This window comes from Pleurodeles waltl, chromosome 3_1, assembly GCF_031143425.1.
Source record: "Pleurodeles waltl isolate 20211129_DDA chromosome 3_1, aPleWal1.hap1.20221129, whole genome shotgun sequence".
NCBI lineage: Eukaryota > Metazoa > Chordata > Amphibia > Caudata > Salamandridae > Pleurodeles > Pleurodeles waltl.
Genome location: NC_090440.1, coordinates 582,043,727 through 582,070,086, shown reverse-complemented (window position 1 = coordinate 582,070,086; position 26,360 = coordinate 582,043,727). Strand labels below are relative to the sequence as shown.

The window sequence follows — 26,360 nt, the reverse complement described above, 5'->3', positions numbered from 1 at the left end:
CTTGCTTTTTATTTGTTAGCTTGTGTAGTCTTTCCTTCCTCTTCTTGAGTTTCTCTTTCCTCTGGAGCTTAGGCTCTTTACGTGTGTACTTCCAATGCTCACTTTTCATGCACTACTTTTTTCTTATTCGTTAAGCACGTTATGACAGTGCATGTATTTTCCAGCTCTCTACCTCTCTTGCTTGTGTGCTTCTCCCTCCTCCCACTTGCCTACTCCCAGTTGCTATCTTATCCCACTCACTCGCTCCTTGTTGCCATCTACATCCACAGTCTTTTCTTCCTTTTTTGTGGACTAGGCAGCAATTCCATTTTTTGTGGACCAGGCAGCAATTTACTTTTGTCCTAGTTCTATTTCTTTTTTTATTTATCAATCCAACGTGGATCTGTCTGCATCATTTTTGTAGGTGTGCATGAGTAGTCCAGCATGCGTGTTCCTACAAAATGATGTGGCCACGTCACTTAGCCTTTTTAAATCTGTTCGTCCTGATGTACAGCAAGGCCACAAGACATTGCCAAATACGATAGGTTCCAAAGGCATGACCTCCTTACGTTGCCAATGCTTGTTTCTTTATATTTTGTGACTGCATTATGCCGAGAATCTTCTGCAGTGCTTTAGTACATCCTTTTTTGGGTAGAAAAAGGTCTCTAGTTATGTTTTTGACAGCATTCTTAACCACAATAACCCCTTATTTTTTATCTGCCACATCATCTTCAGCTTGCAGGACAGTAAAAGGTAAGAGACAGTCTGGACCATCTTTCTGCTGTCTTAGCAAATAAACTACATCAAAGGGCGGGACATGCAGACTCAAGCCTCATCCAAACATATGCTTTGATACCATAGCCAAATCCATATATGTTCAAAACTTAATGACAGCTCAGAAAACTGCTAAAGCTTTTTTCACTAGGAATGAATACCTGACTTCTGGACCTCAAAAAATTATCAATGCAAGCCCAACCACACATTTCCTGCTTCTGTAATCTGTGCTATTGTAGCACTTGACCCATAGTTGCTTGCATCAGTAGTAATAGTAGTTTGGGAACCTAATGTAAAATTATGGAGGGTCAGTGCCATAATTATGCTATCCAGAATAGTGTAAAATTCAGTTTGGCACATAAATACCACTTGATTGCCACATATGTTTTATTTAGCAGTTATATATATTGCAAAACCAAAAGTGACTATGGGCCTCATTATGAATTTGGCAGTCCAATGGTCGGACTGCCAAAATCACAGGGAGGAGGCCGATGTCAAGCCGGCAGCCTCACAACCTCTGTCATGTTACAATGTTTCCACTAGGCTGACCAGAAGAAATTTCATATTACGATGTTTCCGCCGGTCAGCCCGGTAGAAACAGAGTGGTGGCATTGGCCTCGGGTCCCTTAGCGAGTCGAGGCCAATGGCATCACACACCAGCACCCTCGGAATGTGCCCTGTCTGCATAGCAAACAGTGTGCGTCCCAAGCCCACGACATGGTCATGGGCAGTGTAGGGGCCCACCTCTAGCCCCCAGCATTGGCTTTCCGCCAGCCTTTTCACGGAGGTGCAACCGCCATGGAAAGGCTGCCGGAAAGTGAAGACGTGATCAGCACTGCAGTGCCCCCATCGGCACTGTCGTGTCTGACAACAACTTCGATAGCCGCCAACCAATTGGGGTCCGTGATCCCAGAGGTGGTGGCAGTTTCCTGGCAGTCTGACCACCAGGATCATAATCTGGCGGTCGGACGGCCAAGAGTGCAACGGTCAGACCTTCCTCGGACTGCCAAACTCATAATGAGGCCCTATGTGTTGGAGCACTTTACATTGGTAAATAGAATCAATGGTTACGTGGAGAGGTGCTTCAAGAAATAATTTCTAGAATGTCTGGTAAGAACAATATACATTAAAAGCAGTAAAGGGGAGATAGGAATGCTCCTCAGGATATGTTGGGACATAGGGTCCATTATGGGGTAAAGTGGGAGTGGAACAGAAAGGGATTTGTCTCGTTTAGGAACCTTCAAAGTAGGTAAAGGATTGATTTAGGGCTGTAATTACTTCACAGAATACATATATCATAGTTTTTCTTTCCTAAATGCTGGCACTTTTAGTCGTAGAGAGTCTTAGCTCCTAATATCATGTTGGCTACCAGACAGGCACCACAAATCCATCTGTCCTACAAGCTATACCTTTGGGAAAGGTTTGTAGATATTCATGCAAGTTTGAATTACCTCCCTGCTGAATAAGATTTTCACATATATTTAAGGATTGTCAGTGTAGAATAATTTTCAGTTAGGTTTACCAGGGTTTGAATATATAGGTTGAAGAGTGCTGGTAAAAGGAAAAGCCTTGGAAAATCCCTTATCTGAGATAAGAAGTGTTCGACAATAAGCTGGAACTTGTTCTTTTTTTATAATGATCTATGCATTTCTGCATTTTCTTAACAAACCCATCCACTAACAATGAAAAATATTCTTATAAAGCAAAAAATAGCAATACCTTTTCTTTGGAGTATGTGCGGCTTTACCGACACCCTCATAAAAGTTTTTTCCCTTCAGCTGAGATCTCATGAAGTAAATGTTTCAAGGAACTCTTCCAATCATACATTGTGCACCTCCTTTTCCCAAAAACTAAAGTGTAATCCTGAAAAAACCCTATATCCTTTCTTTCCTTTATCATATGAGTCATGACAAGCTGGAAAATAGATGATGCCGACACCAGACCCAAAAGCATTCTTCTAATCTGAAACTCTTCTTTCAGGGTAGTGAATGTTGTCAATTCCCTTGAAGAGGCAGCTTGAACTAGTGTTAGACCTTTAAAATATTGAGAAAACTGTGGCTTTCCCCCAAAATTTACCCATTTATCTCATTAGTGTGCAGAAAAAAGATAATGACTTTGACACAACATATTCCTACCGACCACCCGTCTTACAGCATAATGTGCCTCATCTCATCCAACACCACTCCTCTGCCTGTCTCTACCTTCCCCCTCAACTTGTTCAACAAATCTCCGAAGCACAGACGATCATCATCCAATAACTAGTGCCCCTAATCAAAACATATATTGTCAAAGAGTAGATCCGGACTGTAAACTGAGATGAAAAACTGCACAACCCCCAAGCATGCAACTGACAGTTAACTCTACCCTATTTTCATTCCTTCTACTTTGCAATTTGTTTTTCGCATACCTTTTCACCCCCTAAGGACATTTTAATCAAATCTCTAACCAATCCTCTAAGAGCACTCCCAATACTTCTACCTCCTCGACACACCCAAACCCAGTAAAATGTCTCCTCACCATACTGAAGCAACACAACAAACCCACAACTAGACTTTGCTCAGCATCTCTGCTGGTAATAAGGAAGAAATATACAAGGATAGGGAGGGAAAGCCATCGAATAAGGAAGAGAGAGTTGAGATCGATACAAAATCTGTCCGTCATGAACAAAGGCTACCCCAAATCCCATTCTATGGATAGTTTTGTAGAAAATAGGCCATCACCTGCAGGAGCTTTGAGACCGTCCGTACGGGCATCTTTGGCCTTAGTGATATCTCTGATGGACCATACAAATGGACTTTACACTTGACATCCTAGAAAACTAATTGGCAAACTTCAAAGAATCCAGAATAGAGCAGCCAGACAAGTCCTTGACTTATGCAGATGGAGTCACATTACTTTAGCTCTCAAAGCTCTTTACTGATTGTGAGTAGTAAAAACCTTTTGTCTCAAAGCACTAAGCATTACACATCAGCTGATTCATGGGAGTGTACCAACATTCTTACAACGCACATTCAAGTGATACAACCAAAGGAGAAACTTTAGATTGAATATAGTTCTATACCTGATAATACTCCCACTTATCAAAAACTCACCTAGGTAGTAGCTCCTTCTCGGATATGCAAGCTCTAGAAGACATTCCAAAATATGACAAGGATCATCAACAATCATTAAAAGCAGTCAAAAGAAAAAGATCTAGCCTGTAGGAACGTTTCGATTATCTCATGATTGATCAGCATTTTGAATTGATTAGCAAGGTCCAGAAAATGTTCAGGATGATTATAAATAATGTTTTCTTGTAGGTCTGGTGACTAGATTTCGAACTGGATTCATAGAAAGCATAATGTATTTAATTTAAAGCAATGCTATGGTGTATAGCGGACACATGTAGAAAACGAATTAAACTTGATGCATAAATAGAGTAGCTAAGCTTGCATATTATGGCACTACGGCTCCTTATTTTTGGATTACATCATTTTTGTGCAAAAATATAGTTTACGTTTTTTGTATGCAAGGTAAATTATGTACCTGTGGGTGTGATTAGATGCTGGTGGAAGTAAAGAAAGGTTGTATATTATGCTTTCACAATATTACCATATGATCGATGATGTTGTGTATATTAGCCTGATATATATTTAGTGACCTCAATTAAGAATTGAATCTGAATGTATGATGGAGAACTGGCTGATTTATTGAGATGGGTAGCATCAATTAAACTGCCAAGCTATAGAAGGGGTAGGGGCTGCTCAGATAAAACATTATTATGAGTCAGCGTGTGCATGAACCTGATAAAAATTAGGATACATTTTGCTGAGGACCCTAGCTTCAGCAATTTTATTTTGGAAAAGAATGGGTGCATCTGGCTTTCTTACTAACCCCAGATCAAAAGGAAGACAGTAAAATAAAAAAAATCAATTGTAAGGATAATAAATGCATTAGGGTATATGTGGCAACGTGGGCACCTTCTTAAAAGGGATAGACGTCACGGTCTTGGAAATAAATTACAGTAAGGTCACTGAAGACTGTCCTGTTTAACCATTCAGATATAAAGATGTTACATTCTGTCTTACTCCCTACGTTATATATTCCTCACACTCTCTCTCTCTAACAAAAACCATCCGATTATTTTATTATGGGGTAGCATCTGACGTGTTGCATGAACTGCATTTTTTACACGTATTTAAAAGTGCACCTTATAAGCGGAGATCCAGTCAGAGAAACTGATTAAAAATTGCAACAGCAAATAATGCCTTTCACTCAATATAGTATATTGAGTATGTTGCATCATTCGCAATGGTTACACAGAATGCAAATGTAGAATGTCAGTACTAAAAAAAAACATTTTATCAGATGTAGAATGAAATGTAGAATATTAAAAATAGAAATAAATTCCTCATAAATCCGTGCAGAGAGTTATTATTTATTCTACGTGTAGTAGTGAAGGAATATAGGGCCTGATTACAACTTTGGAGGAGGGTGTTAATCCGTCCCAAATGTGACGGATATCCGTCCCAAATGTGACGGATATCCTGCCCACCGTATTACGAGTTCCATAGGATATAATGGACTGGTAATATGGCGGGTGGTATATCCGTCACATTTGTACGGATTAACACCCTCCTCCAAAGTTGTAATCAGGCCCATAATGTGGAGATACATGTAATGTAGTGCAAATTGGAGAATGACAGACAAGCAGCAGTGGATTTGCAATTGGTGCAAAAACAGCGCAGAGTGGAGGAAGATGCGCTGAGAGATGTACAAAAACAAACAAACAGGCATGTAGTTCTAAAGGCAGACCTAACTTTGCGCCTGAAGAGTGAAGCTGATGAGCTGATAAGAAAATATGATCAGCAGATCTTGCAAATTAAGTAGGACTTTTTAATGGAGCAGGAAGAATGACTGTTGGTGCATGAGGCTGAGGGACTGAATAAAGCTGTCTAAAAAGGGGTATTTGTTGTTGAGCCAGCATGATGACTGGTCTCTAATGGAAAGACAAACAACATTAAGTGCTTTCAAACTGCACAAATAACAGATCCAAGATCTGACAGTGCAGATGCAGAGAGAGGATGGTGTGATCTTAGGCACAAGTTCAAGATCTGGTGCAAACCGCTAACCAGACTGCAATTTTAGTAGCCATCCAAAGAAACCCAAAAGAGCCAACAATTAAATAGCATATGTGAGACATGACACACTTCAGATAAAAAGAGTGAATGAGCAACTAGCTTGAGAATGGTTACAAGCAAAGGAAACGATCGCTGAGTTACAGTCTAAACAAGAGAAAGTATCAGACCTGGACAGATTTACATCACTACCACAAACAGGTGCAACGTTTGCCTAGCAAAAACCGCAGAGAGAATCAGTGAAAAACAACACACATCCACTGATCATGCCTCAGATAAGGCAAAAGAGTCGTTCTTTGATTATCAGCTATCACAGGCCGAACCAGAACCTGATACCGGGAACACTCTGGTCTATGATCCCAGAGATGAAATAACTCATGAGCCGGTGAAAACAAACAGAAGTAGTACAGGAACAACTGCGAAATGTTGTCAAAGTGAGAGTGCCGTTTTGCACTGACAGCGACTTACACAGAGAGAAGAATGCTTTTGAAACGCCTATCACACATAAAGTCAGATTTGAGCATAAAGGCCATGAACCACACACCATATTCTTAAACCCTCAATTTCGATCTTTTGGAGGGTGAAGGGGCGAGTCCACCATGTATGCAGAATATGTAGAAAAAAGTCCCCTCAGTAGACAATGGGGGAAGCACAGGATATGGAGTTGGCAGGCAGGCAAGAAAGAAGCAGAGAAATTCAAAGATTTCAACGATAACCGCTAATCCTATTACCACCTTTTGCTAAAGTAGTCAAAGGCCTAAGGCAAATGATTACACCCTACTGTAGGAAGCGGACCTGGCTTATAGTGGGTACCTTGTGGTACTTACACCTCGTGCCAGGTCCAGTTATCCCTTATTAGTAGAGTAGTAGTGTTCTAGCAGATTAGGCTGATAGAGGTAGCTATAGCAAAGCAGCTTAGGCTGAACAAGGAGACATGCAAAGCTCCTACTATACCACGTATATCACTTAGCACTATATCATAAGAAAACACAATACTCAGAGTTACTAAAAATAAAGGTACTTTATTTTAGTGACAATATGCCAAAAATATCTCAGAGGATATACTCCCTTAGGAGGTAAGTAATATACACAAAATATACACACACAAACCAAAATCAGGTAAGTAACAGTTAGAAAAGTAGTGCAAACACTGTAGGACACAATAGAATGCAACAGGGATAAATAGGCCTGGGGCAACACAAACCATATACTCCAAAAGTGGAATGCGAACCACGAATGGACCCCAGGCCTAGTGTAGTGTGTAGAGGGTCGCTGTTAGTGTAAGAAAACACTAAGGGTGTCCAAGATACCCCACCCCAAGACCCTGAAAAGTAGGAGTAAAGTTACCCTACTACCCCAGAAAGACAGTAAAGTCGAGATAGGGGATTCTGCAAGGACAACAACTGACTGCAAAGCACTGAAGACGGATTCCTGGACCTGTAAAGGAAGGGGACCAAATCCAAGAGTCCTGCAAGTGTCCAGGGGGGGCAGGAGCCCACTAAACCCCGGATGAAGGTGCAAAAGGGCTGCCTCCGGGTGGAAGAAGCCGAAAATTCTGCAACAACGGAAGGTGCCAGGAACTTCTCCTTTGGTCAGAAGATGTCCCACGGCGTGCTGGAGGATGCAGAGCTGTTTCCACGCAGAAAGACGGCAAATAAGCCTTGCTAGCTGCCAGAGTCGCGGTTGAAGGTTTTGGGTGCTGCTAGGGCCCAGGAAGGACCAGGAGGTCGCCCTATGGAGGAGGACACAGAGGGGGCGCTCAGCAACACGGAGATCCCACGCAGAAGCAGTCAGCACCTGCAGAAGCACCTGAACAGGCACTTAGAAGATCTGAGGACAACGGTCGACTCAGAACAACAAAAGAGGGTCCCACGAGGTCGGAGTCCAACTCAGCGAGTTGGGCAATGCAAGACGGAGTGCTGGGGACCTGGGCTAGGCTGTGCACAAAGGAAGTCTTGCAAAAGTGCACAGAAGCCCGAGCAGCTGCAGTTCACGCAGTACACAGGATTACTGTCTGGCGTGGGGAAGTAAGGACTTACCTCCACCAAATTTGAACAGAAGGGCTACTGGACTGTCTGGGACACTTGGACCCAGCTCCTGTGTTCCAGGGACCACGCTCGTCAGGATGAGAGTGGACCCAGAGGACCGGTGATGCAGAAGTTTGGTGCCTGCATTGGCAGGGGGAAGATTCTGTCGACCCACTGGAGATTTCTTCTTGGCTTCCAGTGCAGGGTGAAGGCAGACAGCCCTCAGAGCATGCACCACCAGGAAACAGTCGAGAAAGCCGGCAGGATGAGGCACTACAATGTTGCTGGTAGTCTTCTTGCTACTTTATTGTGGTTTTGCTGGCGTCCTGGAGCAGTCAGCGGTCGATCTTTGGCAGAAGTCGAAGAGGGAAGTGCAGAGGAACTCTGGTGAGCTCTTGCATTCGTTATCTGGTGAGATACCCACAGGAGAGACCCTAAATAGCCCTGAGAGGAGGATTGGCTACAGAGAAAGGTAAGCACCTATCAGGAGGGGTCTCTGACGTCACCTGCTAGCACTGGCCACTCAGAGTTGTCCATTGTGCCCTCTCACCTCTGCATGCAAGATGGCACAGGTCTGGGACACACTGGAGGAGCTCTGGGCACCTCCCCTGAGTGGTCACTCCCCTTTCCTTTGTCCAGTTTTGCACCAGAACAGGGCTGGGGGGATCCCTGAACCGGTGCAGACTGGCTTATGCAGGGAGGGCACCATCTGTGCCCTTCAAAGCATTTCCAGAGGCCAGGAGAGGCTACTCCTCCCAGGCCCTTCACACCTATTTCCAAAGGGAGAGGGTGTAACACCCTCTCTCAGAGGAAATCCTTTGTTCTGCCTTCCTGGGACCAGGCTGCCCAGGCCCCGCGGGCAGAAACCTGTCTGAGGGTTGGCAGCAGCGGTAGTTTGGCAGAATGGTATTGGGGTGACAATTCCATGATCCTAGACATGTTACATGGCCATGTTTGGAGTTACCATTGTGACGCTACATATAGGTATTGACCTATATGTAGTGCACATGTGTAATGGTGTCCCCGCACTCACAAAGTCTGGGGAATTTGCCATGAACAATGTGGGGGCACCTTGGCTAGTGCCAGGGTGCCCACACACTAAGTAACTTTGCACCTAACCTTCACCAAGTGAGGGTTAGACATATATGTGACTTATAAGTTACTTAAGTGCAGTGTAAAATGGCTGTGAAATAACGTGGACGTTATTTCACTCAGGCTGCATTGGCAAGTAATTGTCTGAGCTCCCTATGGGTGGCAAAAGAAATGCTGCAGCCCATAGGGATCTCTTGGAACCCTAATACCCTGGGTTCCTAGGTACCATATGCTAGGGAATTATAAGGGTATTCCAGTGTGCCAATGAGAATTGGTAAAATTAGTCACTATCCTGCAGTGACAATTTTAAAAGCAGAGCATAAACACTAAGGTTCTGGTTAGCAGAGCCTCAGTGGTACAGTTAGGCACCACACAGGGAACACATTCAGGGCATACTTTATGAGCTCTGGGGTCCTGGCTAGCAGGATCCCAGTGACACATAGGCAAAAACAAACATACATACAGTACAAATGGGGGTAACATGCCAGGCAAGATGGTACTTTCCTACACCTACACATCCAATTGCCCACATTAAGTTGCAGAACACTTAGAATTCTATGGAAAACTCACAAAGTCCCTAGGATTTTTCAAGATCAGAAGATAATGTGAGATCTGTACAATGGACATTTGTAGAATATGAACAGTTATGTGCTCCTTAAAAGAACAATCATTAGAAAAAATGTCATTATGTTAAACTTGGCATGACAGACAAAAAGTCAGTTATTTAAGAGAACAGTGTATTTGATGCACTGCTAATCTGAGGGAAGTCCAATAGAATGTGTACCTGCATTAAGGGCATTTCAAATAGCTGATGGTTTTGTACATACAGGCAGCCAGCCATTTCTACGTACTTTTAAGTCAGCTTTCTTTTATGGGCTGGCTGCACAATACCAAACAAAGGCAACTGACCAGAGACTTCGAAGATGGAAAGTAATTAAAAGGCTTATTGACCAAGCCGCATCACAGTATGAACTGTGACGCCACATGAATACAAGCTCAGTCCAAACACAATAAAACCACAGCAGCTATGAAAGTGGCAACAGCCGAGATGACCCCTGAACTCCTACTGTAGTCAAGGGGGGGGGGGGGCTTAAAATTATGCTCAGTTATTGCAGACTAGCAGAAGTCCTAACGAGCTGAAAACCTGAGATATCAAAACATGCTCCATAATGAGGGACCAACACTTCTCCCTGTTGAAAGGATAAGTATTCTGTCCCAATGTACAGATATCTTCTCCCAAATCAAACACTGACCAGTTGTGCAAAAGTCAATGAGTGCTACTCTTCCTTCTGGTTCAGTTGACCTTAAACATATTCCCTCCTGCCCATTTCCAAGTCCCCAACCAGAAAAGGGCGCGGGGAACATAATAGAAATCAAAACAAGGTACAGGACAGAAATATGCCACCAAACCAATATATACCCATGATGCATCAAACAATGTAACATAATGGGCCAAATGTAGTAATATAGTGGTTGAATAAAGTGGTCACAAATTGCACACCAAGGTTTTGTGACCAGTATTTAATGCAATTAGGTTGATTAGCAAAATCATCAATCACAGGGAGTCGCAGAATGACATGCCCAATCAATATTAGCCAGCAGGTCACGATGCCTGTTTTTGCACTTTCCAAACAGATTTTTTTACTGGTAACACCTCCTCCACAGTGCTGGAGATCGAGAAAAGCAAGATGTTCAACACGAGGAAAAGGACCATGGTCAGTAGAGCCAGGACCTTAAGAGCCAACCAAAGAATAAAAAGTAGAAGATAAAGGACCAGGTCCTGGACCATGAGGTACATGACGACCAGGAAGAGGATCAGGAGGATGATGGAGGGAACCAGTAGCAAGAACAAAAGGAACAGAAGAAATAGGATGGCCAGAAAACAGAGGAGTAGGACAAGGGGGAGAGAGAGACAAGGATCCTGACTTGCAGGAGGACTAAGACCAGGAACAGAAGGAGCAACAGTTTGACCAGGAACTGGATGACCCAATCCAAACTGAAATTTAATGACGGGAAATCAGAGGTAATGATTGGGGGCAATGCCCCCCCCCCAAATCCCTTTGGCACACCACTCAGAGGCTTTTGGCAGTGTCCCCCCCACCAAGGTACATATCAAAAGCTTTGGCTCTTGGCTTGATCCCCGTTTCACTATGGAACTCCAGTCCAAAAAGGTATTTTCCATGTGTTTCGGTCTCCTAAGATCTCTTAGGAAGATTTTTAATCTCCTACCCTCTACAGCCAGAAGAATCCTCATTCAAGGTCTGATTCTTTCTCGCCTCGATTATGGCAACTCCTTATTTCTTAGTTCCCCGGATTACGTGGTAAAAAAGCTTCAAGTCGTACAAAATGCAGCAGCCAGACTCCTCACTAACCTACCCAGACACCTTTCTGCGAAGCCAGCACTTGCAGCACTTCATTGGCTGCCCCTAAAACAACGCATCCATTTTAAAGCCTTATGTCTTACACACAAAGCCTTACACAACAAGGGCCCCCTTTTTCTCAGATAACACATTTTTGTTCACGTCCCCACCAGAAGTCTGAGATCTTCCACTTCTCTGCAAGTCTTTATACCACGGTTCAAGAGATCTTGGGGAGGCAATTCTTTTTCAGTTAAAGCTGCCCATCTCTGGAACTCCACCTAGAGCTCGGACATGAACCATCGGAACGTTTGTTTAGAAAGAAGTTAAAAACTGTCCTCTTCTGCCGCTAATCTTCTTTTCTAGTGTTTTCTTTCTCAGGAGCTGTCATGTACCTTTAGCGCTGGGATGCCCTAGGGTAGCTAAGCGCTTTATAAAATTGTAAAACTAAACTAAACCAGTGTCAAGAGTATTGTGATTTTAGGGCAGATAGGATCATACCCAAAGAGAGAAGGACAAAGAGGACAAGAAGAAGGACCTGTAAGAGGAGGGGGAGGATTAAGAGAACACAACTAGGACCATGATAACCAGGAGGACCGTTAAAAGAATCACAAGGAGAGACCCACAGGAACATGATTAGGAGAAGAATAAAGATTGCCAAAGAGGGACCATGAAGACCAGAAAAGGGAGGATAGGAAGGCAAAATTCGACTATGAGGCCTGCGAGAACAAGGACCAGAAATACCATGGGAAGGAGGATGAAGACGGACAAAACTGGGAAGACCACATGAATGAAATTGATCAGGGCAACATTGGGGACAAGAATAACCAGCACCGGAAGGACCAGAAGGATGAAGAGAGGGGCTAGGAGGAGGGCCTGGGAGCAGAAGAGAAGGGAGAATGTGTGGGAAGAAGCATACCAGGAAGACCAGGTGGATGAGGCTTAGTACCTCCAGGAGACCTAGAATAACCAAGATGACTAGAACCATGGGGACAAGAGAACAAATGTTGACATGTTTGCTCATTCCTCAAAGGGCAGCATATTCACAATAGCAGACCTGCAAAGTTTAAGGGTTTTGAATTCCCGGAAGTCCAGAAAGGTTATGTTATGTTAAGAAGATTTATAGAGCACATGGCTACCCGAAGGCCTCCCAGCATTAAATACCAATTTTCAGAAAATGGTATGACGATTAAGCTCTAAAAAGCCAGGTTTTAAGCAATTGACGGAAGGAGAGCTCATGGCTGGTCAGCTGGAGGCGGAGAGGTAGTAAATTCCATAATTTGCCTCCTAAAAAGGCCATTGAGCTTCCACCAAATCTCCCCCCCATCTGGCATTTTTTTACAATTGGGGGTCTAACTGGTGCCTCCGCCGAAGGTCTAAGCTGCCTCGAGGGCGTGTAGAAGGAGGCTAAAGGCCTTAACAAAGAAGGACCTCTGTTATGAGGGACCTGTGAATATAACACCGAGCTTTGAATTTTATGCGCTGTGCCACGGGAAGCCAATGAAGAGAGGAGATAGCCTCTTTAACAGACATATGTCTAGGTCTGTCAGACGGAGCCGAGCCGTTCTGACCACCTGCAATTTCCTACTTACATATTTTGGAGAGCCGAGATACAGTGCATTACCACAGTCAAGCTGGGAAGTAATAGTGGCCTGAACAATTAATCTTTTAGCTACAAATGGAAGAATTCTGAAGACTTTCCTCAACAGTTTAACCAGACTGAAACAGGTTGCAGAAATCTTTTTTACATGGTAATCCATCATGTGCCGAGGGTCTAGCCAGACACCTAGGCTCTTGATATTCTCTTTAGGGGAAGGCGGATTCCCTAAAGGATCCAGAGTGTGAGAATGTAGCTCCAAGTAGGGAAGATGTCCTAATACCATTATTTCAGTTTTATCTTCGTTAAGTTTCAGCTTACATTGCGACATAAATCTGGTCACTGCCTGGAGGCAAGGTAAGAGTGTAGAGCAGTTAATGCTGGGGTTAGTGGAAAACGAAACTACCAGCTGAGTGTCATCTGCATATGAAACTATTGACAGACTGTAAGGCTTCACAATCTCTGCGAGTGGAGACATGTAAATATTGAACAAGTTGGGGCTAAGGGAAGAACCCTGGGGTACCCCACAGTTGATCAATAGTCAGTTAGATAGAAAGGACCGGTACCTGAAAGGTCCTCCCTTCAAAAAGGAGGAGAGCCAACTCAGAGCACTGCCTGTAATTCTAAGCTCCACCAAACTTAAAAGAAGTATGCTGTCATCTACAGTGTCAAAAGCCGCACTGAGGTCAAGAAGAATAATGGCAGTTGCAACGCCTCGATCAAGGCACCATCTAGCCTCCTCAGTGACTGCTAGCAATGCCTACTCTGTGCTCTGGAGTGATCTAAAACCCATCTGAGTGGGATGAAGAATGTCATTATCTTCAAGGAAACCAGACAGCTGGATGTTCACATGCTTTTCTATTATTTTAGACACTGCTGGTAGCATTGAGATAGGTCTGTAGTTATTCATAAGGGCTACATCAAGATGAGGCTTTTTCAATGGATGCTTGACTATGGCATGTTTCCATCGGTCAGGGACGATGCTCCAGTTAAGGGAGGAATTCAGAAGATCGTGGGGGAGCAGGATCAAAAGAAGAGCCTGATTTCAGTGTGGCTAACGAGTTGGAAACCCAATCTTCAGAAAGGGGAAAGAAGTGTGAAAGTGAAATGCCATGTGGGATGTCCTGACATAGTATTAGGAGCATAATGTGAGTTTCCAGAAAAGGTCGAATAGATATCTGCTATCTTTTGTTGAAAATAGAGTGCTAAGTTGTTACTATGTAGTTGGGAGGCCTCCGAGAGCTCACTATGCATGTTAGGCTGCGCAACCTCTAAGTATTTGAAAGATATCCTTAGGTGAGTTGGAGGACTGTTCAATTCTTGATGCATAGTAAGAGACTGGGCTGACTTAATTTTCAAATGGAAGTGTCTGATTATCTTTCTATAATTCCCCTTTAAAGAGGGATCATAGGATTTTCTCTATTTTCCTTCCAGGCACTTACAGTCTTTTTTAATAGGTGATGGTGAGGGGAAAACCAGGGAGCACTTTTCTTTCGTCGGTTCCCTAATTCGGTTGAATAAGGGAGTAATATATCTAAGGTTTTAGTAATTCACCCATTGAATGCCTCTGAGAAATCAGCAGTATGATCAGTAAAGGATGGTTTCAAATTTTCAAGGGTTTTGGTCCAGTCGCTTGTTTTAAGTTTGTGCCATCAGCGATGAGGTTGCGTTGTAGTGGGAGGGGTCTGCAGATAACAGAAGTAAGTAGCAAAATTAAGTGTTATCAATTTAATAGCCAAAGGGAGGGGGGCATTGACGTTAACCCGGTTGTGTAACTGAAGACCAAATCAATAGTGTGGCCTTTAACGTGTGTGGGACCGCTGACTAATTGAGCCAGATTCAAAGCAGCCAGATCACATAAGAGAGATCTGGCAGCTGGGTTATCCGTGTCTTCTGCATGGATATTAAAATCATCAAGTAGTGTAAAATTCGTTTTCTTACAAATTAGGTCTGAAATATAGTCAGGGAGGGATTGTATGAAACTACTGGAAGGTCACGGGGCTGATAGATGAAAGCCCCTGAAAATGTATATTGGGGGTTGAGGGTAAGGGTAAAAGACATACTCTCACAACCAGGAAGCAATAGAGGCTGGGACACAAGCTTTACCGATTACCTATAGATAATGGCAATTCCTCCCCCTCTAGATGTGCCTCTATCCAACCCATTTATGCAATAACCCTGGGGGGGTGCCAAGGCAACATCAGTGAATGATGCCTCGTGAAGCCATGTCTCACTCAGGAACAGAGCTATCAGTGAAAATTTGTTCAAAAGAAAGAAGATGTCAAGTTAAGTTTATATGCCGCCTGTGAAATAATTCATTTAAAAAAAAGTATTTGTAATTTTATGCACAAGCCCAAACCTGATACCCCAGTAACTTGAGCAATAAAGCCATCAAACATATTTTACAGGCATGACAATACAGAAACAAAACACAACATGATTCCCATCATAAGAATACAAATAAATAAAAAGGCGAATCTGCTATCTTCCAGTTTTTTATATATGTGTGGCCAAGACAACCCTTTCAGAAAAAGTCCACAATCAGAGGTAGTCTTAATGTAAAACTACTTCAGATTGTGGACTTTTTTGTATCTGGGGTATCAGGTTTGGGCTTGCGCATAAAATCATTTGATTATGTATCTCCTATTTTCATCGTGCTGAACCTTTGTTGATCAGCACACAGATTGCCATTTTTTTTGTTTCACATTAGTTTGAACCAAGGTGATGTGGGGATAATATATGCAAACCCTAAGTGTGGTTCGTCACAGTTCAAATCTTCAGCACCACATTCGATGTTAACACCTGCTTTTCATTCACACTCCTTGCTTCTACTTACCAGTCCACGAACACCGGGTCCCCAAGGTTGGCAACAGCTTGCACACACCACTAAACATCCTCTGGCAGACTACTGGGACAGCCATACTACAGAGTGTCATGATAACCCTGACAAACACATGGGGGTGTTATTGGGTAGGGACCAGTACGCTCGCACTCTTTCTTTCCCAGTGTCCCCGGCCGCCATCTTCACAGGGGTTCGACTGCCGCTGAACCATCCACCAACCATTCGTCATTTTTACTATTAAAGTGTTAAGTTGCACCTAAAACTCTTAAAGGTTCGAAGCGAGTAGCATCTTGATAGTGATCGTTCTTTTAGCAGACTACTTAAATGGGAGTAGCAATCACTATAAAATACGAAGGATTCTTCTAAATGTTTAGTACAATAACATTATTTTGCAATACTTCATAATAATTTTGTTTCATGTTTAAAACTGTCGCACTGCCATTGTAGTAAAAGAAAGCATCACTACTTACAAAATGGCCTTCAGAAGTTACCAAAATAAGCACAGCCGTGAGACTTTGGGTCAATTACTTGATGTTCTTCCTGGTTACGTTGCGAGCTGCACTAGGCAAAATCCGATCCCTATCCGTTTCACGGTGCCCTATCAAAGATGGCAGCCATAGCTCTTAAAAGCGTGAATCGACTGCCTAGGGTTGTGATGCCGGTAAAGATACAAGCGCTAGCCTGAACGCTAGCTCCATTGGTTATCTGTGCAAATTGAATTGTTTACAAGGTCCTCGCATCTTCATTGAATAGCGTGAAAAATAAATTGTTTACGTTGCCGAAAAATAATATGGAGCGGGGATGGTCTGACGGTTATAACAAATATAGTAATACGGCAGTGAGTCCGTATGAGGTGTCTCTATTAGAGGAAAGATGATTATTGAGGAATTTGCTTTGAAAAGTATAATTCTCTCCTTAGTTATCGTGATGAAGCTGATTGGGGAACCCCTCCATGATGGCCGCCAAAACCGCACGTAACCATAGTTCTGTTACTGCTCTAGCCTTTTCCTCTCTCCGCAGCGGGCGCAGCTGCTTTCAGAGGCGTCCAGGAGAAATCCATAACCAACTCCGCTCGTATCTGTGGGTATGCTTCTTCTAGGTCTGTGCCATTAAGGACGCAACGGACTGAATGGCCACTATGGAGAACTTTGTGAAAACCAACTTGGCCCTACTACAGGAGGAGAGGGAGGCTGAGATACAAGAGACTAGGTACCACACTAACCTTTGTAGTATTGCCAGGTCCTTCCGTACAAACCAGTCGCTTTTTGGCCGTAGCGTACATTTTTAGAACCATAACAGTTTGGTACTTTTATTAAATATTTGTTAAAATATGCAAATCATTTTCTCTCGAGTATATAACATGTTAAAGGTGTCATTCGCTGAAGGTAAAAAGGTTTCTGTTTACCCAGTCCTGCATCACTAATAATTTTCATCAATAAGCATTCTAAAAGGCCTGCTTAAAAGCCATCTTTCGTCATTCGCAGGTTCATAGGTGAGATACTTGGTTGTGTCTTATTCATTGCATTTTTTTAAATGTTCTGAGAGTCCAGATTTTAGTGTCTTTTCCGCAGCATGGCATCCGCTGAATGACTAGGCCACACACGGAGCTGTAAATAACACATCTTTATTCCTCTGCTTGTACCTGTGAACCTCAACATTCGAAACAAGCTCTTACACATTCTGTTGTAGCAACTACATCATACACTGATACGGAGTCCGCAGGGAGCCAGAAAGGTTCTGTTCTAAATCAAGACACTACATCGTCCCCTCTGTTAAATGAAAAAGTGCTCATTTTTAGAAAATCATGAGACAGATGCAAATATCTACATATATAAAAAGTGTACAGTTAAATCTCTTCAATTAATCTTATTGGCAATTTGATCTGCTGACCTGATCAGGTTTCTTGATGTTGTAAATGGTTGTCTTCAATGACAGAAGTTGTTAATGATGGTAATGAATCATCAACAGTCATTGAGTTTTGAGAATCAGTCTGTCTTTCACCATCTCAAGTTGAAGACCAATGAAACACAGGTGTAGCAAGGTGAAGGTATTATATGGTATGACTAGGTAGTCTTACAAAGGAATACCTATACAATACCCTGTAGTGGACTTCGGATTCTCTCTCAGCAAACCCTAGCTCATTCCTCGTAGTGTGGCAAAGAGCAGTCAGGCTACATAGAGGAGCATGCGTAAAGCATTTTACATTACCAACATGGACAATAAGTAAATGACCCGACTTGGTAGAAATCCAATACCAATTTTGAAAAATAGATTCGATTTTCATCTCAATTTAGACACCAAAACGAGCTTTGTAGCTTTTTAAGTCTTTGGAAAATACAGTACTTTGCAGATTTTTAGGGCTTCCATTGAAGTAAATAGGGAAAATAGCAGTGTGCACTCGAGCACTTGTAGGGTGAGTTCTGGCAAAACCACAGGAACTCACTTTTTATAAGGCTGAAGAACTATTTGACGATGATTTAGATGACCATCAACTTGGTTTAGTATCTATTTGCCTCAACTGATCGAACGTTGCTTCTGGAACATTCTGGGAGCCATTTTGTCTTCACGTCATGACATACTTACTTTTTTCTTCGCTCTACACATAGTCACAAAATGGTTCTCTTTACCACAGCCTTTGCATACCTGACCAATGGCAGGCCACTTTCCTTCTTATGGAAATGCAAATCCACACCTACAACACAACTTTTTTTTACATGTAGACATCGCTTTGTGTCCTTCAGTCTTTTGTTCTGGATTACTTTTCACACTTATGACTGACTCGCTCTGGGCACCTCTGGCCTCCGTGTCGCATCTTGTCTCTCAGCACGTTCCTCAGTCTTTTTTTTTGGATTACTTTTTACATTCATGACTGACTTGCCCTGAGCACCTCTGGCCTCCATGTCAGCATCTTGTCTCTCAGCAAGTTCCTCAGCTCTGGCAGCCATCAACACTCGCTCAACATTAAGAGTTTCTCTCATCATTCGTCGTCTGAATGAATCAGACAAGCATCCATCAGTTACTCTAAGCCTTATGTCTTCTTCATCATTAAAACCCTTGAAGTTACAGGGTTTGATGAGTGTTTCAAGCCTTTCCACAAACACATCAATTGTTTCATCAACTGTTTGATGTTCTTGACTGAAAACATATCATTCATTGTCAACATTTGGGACTGGATTAAATTTGAGATTCAAAGTATTCTTAATCTGACGGTATGTGACCTTCTCATCAGTTCTTGGCATTTTCTTTATGACTTTTTTCACCTAAGCAAAAGTTTTGAGATATTTGATATTCTTCCTGTTATCAGTCTATTTAAGTGCATCAATGATATCTTCAAATGTCTCTGTCTATGCAGTCCTTCTTTCATCAATATTTTTATTTTTGGCAGTGTGGAATGGTGGTGGTGGGTTGAGGAAGGCAGCAGCATTGTAAATCGGTGTGGAACTTACTGGCACTGAGAGTAACACTTTTCCTGTCACCTCTGACTGGAAATCAAGATTTTTTCCATTCGTGCCCCGGTCCCGGCCCTGCGATGGGCCAGCTTCGGGGTCGTCCTTGATGGGCTCCATTTGCAGAACAGCCTTCTGCCAAGTTTCTGGCAGCTAGAAATACAGACTGCTCACTTAGCACAACCCCGGTTCTTTTTCTTGGCCCAGCGTCGGCTGTGATGTAGCGACTCTCTTTAGCGAGTTCAGTAAGTCCTTTACTTTATTCTTTGTATACTTCAGTTTGTATTGTTTTACACCTGGTTGATCCGCTTTTAGCACTATTTGATAGTTGTCTTTAACTGTGCTCTGTTAACCTTGGTCGAAGTCGCCTTTAGTGTTAATGCTCAGTATATTGTATAACGTTATTTAGCGTAGCTTTTTGTATGTTTTTGTTTGATCTTGATCGTATTTTTCTTGACCAACGATGCATAGACTTTTTTTGTGAAGCTCTCTTTCCATGCACATGCTTCACACCAGCTGGAGTTGCACTTTGACCCCACATACGTTAACCGTCAACTCTGCACTTCGATGAAGGCACTCACAAGCAGTTTGCTTGGACCACAGAAAACTCTCCAGCAGAGAGCTTTCTTCTTCGGATTACTTATCCCCTATCTCGTCACCAGTTGTAGCGTCTTCACCAGCCTGGTACATGCCAAATGACTAGGCGCACATATATCTTTAAATCATACATCTTTATTTATTTGCGTGTACCTGTGCACCCTAACATTCTAAAGCAAGCTCTTGAAAACACATTCAAAAGGCAACAACTTGAACAAATGAAACTAAATCATAGCTCTTTAAACAGTTTTTAAATGGGCTGTAACTCACCGGTACTAAGTACCAGCACTTTCCAATTTTCAGCCTTTGAGTACCAGAACTTCTCCTTTGCCAAGGAGAGTACAAATACTCGGAGGAAAACAACAGCAAAATCAGTGGAATGACTCTGTAAGCGCGCCGCTGTACAGCCGTGCATAAGTGTTTCTCTAAGCTGAGACGCTGAGGAATCAACAGCAGTTCATTTACTTTATCAGGGGTGCCCCCAGGTTTTGCATCGTACAGTGATTAACGGTGTAGGGTCCATTAACCCTTGCCAGTTATTCCGATTGTAGGGGTGCAGTGCAGGGCCGGCTTCATGTCCAATACAAAAGGGGACATTAAATTCAAGCTGTCTAAAGTTATTATTTTTATAATTATTATTTTTTTAGCAGATCTGAGTGGTTTTGCTCTACAGTGGAGTTTGGAAGACAAGAAGCACTGTGAAAAAAGACTTGAGTTCTGTGTGGACACAATTTTACAAGGACAAATAATTACGCAGCAATTAATTTCCCTCAGTGCTCATAAGACCGTGAGAGAAAGTGAAACGAGAGAGAAACAGGTGAGAGAAGAGAAAGAAAGAGGGGAGAATGAAGAGAGGGAGAGCGAGCAAGAGATATAGATATAACCGAAAGGGACAAATTTCATAGACATGGAATTTGTGAACACTTTATAAGACGCTGTTCAAATCAAACAAGAACTCTGTATGGGATATCAATTGAACCGCCTTCCAGCACCTTTTTTTTTTTTCTCCAGCTATTTCGAACTTTCTACATGTGATCCACTTGCGCCCAAAGTAAGTCATACTCTGCTACAGTTTATTCTGTATCACTGATATGGTCATGGCTGCACTACTGTTCTGTTTATTTTGTGCAATATAGGTTGGGCCACTGGAATTATGCGGCAAGGGAAGGCAAATTATGTGACCTAATGTGGCACAGATAGTATTACTTAATTATTTTTACTTATGATAACACTGTCTAGGAAAATATATCACCTTATTAGTACACGTTTAATACCCAGATACAGCAATAGGAAACTCCATGATGACCAGCCAACCTTTGCGCAGGGCCTTCCTGTGCACAGGGAGGAACACGTTGTTATGTTTTTACTAACTTCTGATCCATTTAAGATGGATACAAATTATTTTTGGTAAAATCTGCAGATTATGCAGCAGATAATGGTTTATGTGGCATATGCGACAAGTCCATTATAGTACAGATAACATCTCATCATTGCTTAATTCCAGTGGCCCTGAATATAGGGTTGCAAACTAGTGTCCTGAAATGCAAGCACCAGTTGTTTTACTGCTGTGACAAGGCTAATACCATTTGACACTGATTCTCTGGCAGATAGCTCTTTCTAGTATATGATCTGTATGAATATCAGTCTGTGAGGGTAACAGTGATTGACTGGTGATTTGGCTGAGTTGTCTAATCTAGAGTTTTGCATGTGCACCTTTTTACCATTCGAAAGGAGATGGCTATAGAAAGGATAATAGAGACAAACTGGAAGTAAGGTGAGATAGGAGGAATACCAATAAGAAGAAGAATAGAAGGATGAGTGAAAAGAAGGTAAAAAAAGAGAAAGAGAGACAAAGATGCGAAATAGTGATAGAAGAAATATTGATGGAGAAGACAAGCAATATTAAGTAGAAGAAAGGGGGATTCAGACAGGGAGTCCCAGGGATATAGTTAAATAAAGGAGGAGGTAAGAGACCGATGGAAAGGATGAGAGCAGGAGGAAGAATGAGGGAAAAGGAGATGAGAAAAGTGTAGTTTTTAATTTAAAATGAATTACAAATGCATCAATTTAAGGGGGTTCCACTTAAGTAAAGAAGTAGCTTGGCTCCAAAATTCTTTGAAATTTTATTTTTCCTCATGTAAGGTTACATGCTGAAATGAAGGAAAAATGAAACCATAAATATGTATATTCATGGTAAATATTTAAATGTGGCTCTTGGGCCCTTTAAATACAAATAAAAGCACACAGGAGGAACTATGAATTCAATTTCAACTTTGCCATGAATTCAAGTGGCCCCCAACAACATTGGGTAATTAAATAAATCCTCAGTGCTTATTTTCTTAGTCACCACATAGAGTTCTACAACCTTTGTTCCTGTTTACATCAGTGTCCTTCATTATTAACTGACTCGTCCCACGTTAGGTGAATACACATTTTTATTGAATTCAAGGGTATTACAATAGGTACTATAAAGGAACCACCATAGTTGAACAAACAGGAAAACTATAGATGAAAAGTAGAGGTGGAATCTGTCCTCACTAACTTGATCATGGTATGCCCTTCCCTAGGAGGGGTGTAGAATTCATATAGCCCGATGCCCAGGACATATTGTTTGGGGTCAAGGACAACAAGTTTCCATGTTTATTTTCTCCTTGGGACAAGTAGGCCCAACCCCATCCAGCACAGACCCTTTGGCTGCCAGTTTACAGGGAAGGGAACTGTCTGCAGTTGAGGTAATGTTTGTGCCCATATGTTAATGCTGTTCGAACTTGAATTTATGGTTCATTAATGCAAAGCTTCTATTAGGGGGAGCTCTTTAAATAAATGTAGTAAGGTCACACTGCACTACTGACACTAGCTCCAGTAAAAGTAGTGTACACACGTTTGAAGAGCTTAACAATATGAGGCTATTTGTAATGCTCCCAGAATGCTCTCCGATTAGATGCAAATGTTTGCAGAAGCTCGTAAGCAAGATTGGTGATTATTTCCTTTCAAGATAAAATGTTAAAAAAATGAAAAAAAGGAAAAATGTTTTGTTAAATTACTGTGAAATTATAGGTACTATTTCGTTGAAGCACCATTTAGTAAATGTGTTGATGCATGTTAGTATTTCCAAAAACATATTAATAACGGAAAATCACAAGATTATGAGAAACATGAAAATAAACAAGCACTGGTAATGCCAATCAGTCTAACATTGGCTGTCAGTCTTTTGGTTTTGTCAATGTGTATCTTGTTTTGACATGGCTTTGGTAACACTTTATTGTTGTGGAAGCTGTCAGACTCTCACCCTTGTAACAAACATTGACAAAAAGCAAAACAGTGTTTTGGTCTCATAAGCACACGTTGTCACAGTAGTTCCTGGCCCTGAACAAAACTACTTTGTGTGCCAATATGCTCCTTGTGGAAGAGCAGAATGCTATCGGTTTGTGTGCCAATATGCTCCTTGTGGAAGAGCAGAATGCTATCGGTCACAGTAAAGCCAGCCGATAGATATAGAGTAAAAGAGAATTTTAATAAAAACAAAATGTCTTGGTTAATGCCAGACCTAATTAGGGGCCCAATACTCAGAGAGTCACAAAGATCACCCATTGTATCCGTCTTTGAATTAATGACTTTCATGAATTCACAAGAATTTACAGAAGTAGACCAGGAAATCGTACTCCTAGAAAATATTTGTGAACTGTATTTTAGCATGAGCAAATATGCATATGTAGATTTGCTCATGCGAAAATCTATTGAGCGTTTACAAGTTCACTTCCCCCAACCACTTTTTACCCAACCCTGGAAGAACTTGTCAGGAGTACATTTCCAACCTTTCTCAGTATGGAAAACGATTAGAGAAAAGCCAGTGAGAATCCTTAAAACATGCAAGTTAGTAGGTTTTGACATCCTCAAAGGCATTCCAGCCCTGGAACTGTTGCTTACTGCTTCCTCCAGCCCCATTAAGCAGATCTGCAGAAAGGTGGCAAAATGAGGAAACTGCTGTAGTAGGGCTTGAAATTGCTAGTATTCAAGCTCTACTATAGTAATAACCCTGGCATAATTAGAGAGTCTATTATCAGAGCTCTTACATAATGAAATAGCTGCCTAATTTGTCGGCGAACTACATGGCACCAAAGAGTCCGGAAGATTTGATTTTTACAGGACAAGTTGATTGAAGAAGCAACCTGTCCCATGGACAAGTAGATATGTTATTAAATTCCACACCCCTGCCTAGGTTTCTTTGTCAGACCACACACAATAATCCATTATTGTAAATAAGTGAAAATTCAAATGTTGTTCAAGGGCCATAAGGGCAGTAGCAATCTGCACACATTTTAAATTTGAAAAACATTGCTAAATACATCCTTTTGCACCTGCAAAAATAATACAGATAGCAGAAAAGTTTCTGTATCGTCATGCACAATTTTGCACTGTCTTAATCTTGTTAACAAATGTTTCCTCTTAGCCACACCCCTAGCTCTGCCTCAAGCTCCACCCTTAGTCCATGCATCAATTTGATGAGTACCTGCACTTATTATTCCTGTTTAAAGTATTGTCTTCAACAATAATTTAAAAATGGGAAAACATGTCAGTGGCAAATAGCGAAGGAACAAATCGACCAAGGACATCTATTTTTGGAAATAAGAGGAAAGGCTAAAAATTAACACAAATATCTATACAACCACTTCACTTACAACTAATAAGCGACCCAGGCACTGTATGGCCATTTTGGGCGATTTGGATATGGTATTTTAGAAGTTATCTAAAAGTACAAGTGTTCCAGCAGGACACAAAGAAGCAGCATTTGTTGTTGCTTTGCGTAGGCCATAAGTGAGTAATTTGTTACCAAAAACATACTATGGATCCATGAATATTTCATGCAGAAAAAGTCATATAAATGGACCATTTTCATACATGGTTATGCAATCCAAAGTCAGTGTTTACTTCAATTATCATTATCCTACTCAAAATAAGAGCAAATTAACCTGTGAGTGCCATTCTCAGTTAAGGTATTGAAAGAAATGAAAGATGTAGCACAGTAATTAGCTAAAGAGCACACTACAAATTGTGAACGTATTGAAAAACTGTCAGTGAATGTAGAAATTAACAAACTATGTGGTGGTGAAGAAAGTCAGAGTAGACAAGCACCAGCTTGTAAACAAGGAACCGGCAGAGGTAAATAGATGACCTAGGGGAGACCATTAATTATTGTACCAATTGCAAAGTACAGCATCAGTACAGAAATGAATGCCTTTCATACAATACACATGTTAATTTTTTTAATGGTTGCGGCTTTATGGAATGGAGCTGGACTGGTGTTCAATACTGTGTCACCAGGGAACTCATGGGCACCATTGTGAAGAAAGTCCCATCAGGACCACCTGATGGTGGGGAAAATGACCAATGCTAAGATCAAGAAGGTGAAGCCCTTTGAAGCTCCTATTGCAAGTATAATTTTGGGATGGAAATTGCTGAACTTTGGCTTTCTGTAAGGGACTGTGCCACACATATCATCTTCCCAACAACGGTGAATAGTTTAGCTCCAATAACATCCAAAATAGACCAGAGGTAGTTTATACAGAGCTGTGAGTGTCACTAGGCTCCAACTCTGAATATAGACTAGAGTGTGCAAACACTGCTTGCTCACAATCAAGCACGGAGTGCAACCATCACTAATTACCGCTTCTACTACTCCAGCTTATCTTATCTCTACTTCTTCTGCATTCACTACCGCTTATCCATATTATATCATTACATCCTCCTGAGCATCTTCCTGCATGTCACACCTCTGATACAACGCTATTCTTCTTCTGTTTCATTTCTGTCCATGGTTCTCTAATCTGCAAGCATGTTACACCATGAGAGTGGTGGAACGGGGACTGTGGCGCAAGCACTCATGACTACAGCATCTCAATTCCAGTAACAAGGACATCACCATGGAAGTTCAGACAAAATGTGGTGTAGCATGACCTTATCGGAGAGCTTCACCCACTGGCAACTACAGGCTCAAATGAATTGGAGTGAACCGTGGATGAACAGTTACAAAGGAAGCAGTCATGAAGCAAAGTTATAAAGGCTGTACCGAGCTCATGCTGCAACCTGGAGTATGGAGGCATAATTATAGTTTTCCTTAGCAGTTGGCAAAATCTCTCCTGAGTTGGCTGGCGTAAATAAAGAAAAGGTAACAGTCTGCCTCCCTAATTGTTGGCTCAGAGAGTAATCTGAGAGAGAGCCAACTTCTCCATCAATCTGAGTTCGTAAAACGTACAATATGGTGTATGCTAAAAGTTTATCCAGCAGCCATGATTTCCCTCTCAACCTGGGGCATCCCAACATAGCGGATAGAATTTTAAAAAAATTGTGGTAATTCTGAATAGCCTGAATTTCAATCCTGCTAGGAACAAAACTCTGATACTGGCTAAGCTGGGGTAGTAGTGCCAGCTTGTTTTCAAACATTGAGCAGTGGCACTAGATCAAAAAGGACAATCTTTTGCAGGCATTTGAAAGGAGGCTAATGTGATATTGATAAGATTTGTAAGGTCAGTCA

At 41.9% G+C, this 26,360-nt stretch overlaps 2 protein-coding genes across 2 annotated transcripts in view; one reads left to right on the top strand and one right to left on the bottom strand.

The window, feature by feature from the left end:
- Window positions 1-15,941, bottom strand: part of MRPL21 (mitochondrial ribosomal protein L21) — a 126,353-nt gene extending 110,412 nt beyond the window's left edge. The window contains exon 1 of the mRNA XM_069223025.1: window positions 15,780-15,941. Within this exon, the coding sequence (XP_069079126.1) occupies window positions 15,780-15,879 (100 nt within the window). The 5' untranslated portion in view covers window positions 15,880-15,941. The remainder of the gene's footprint in view (window positions 1-15,779) is intronic.
- Window positions 15,942-16,813: 872 nt separating this feature from the next.
- The window catches only part of IGHMBP2 (immunoglobulin mu DNA binding protein 2), a 219,196-nt gene continuing 209,649 nt past the window's right edge, over window positions 16,814-26,360 (top strand). The window contains exon 1 of the mRNA XM_069223024.1: window positions 16,814-16,994. Coding sequence (XP_069079125.1) covers window positions 16,915-16,994 — 80 coding nt within the window. The 5' untranslated portion in view covers window positions 16,814-16,914. The remainder of the gene's footprint in view (window positions 16,995-26,360) is intronic.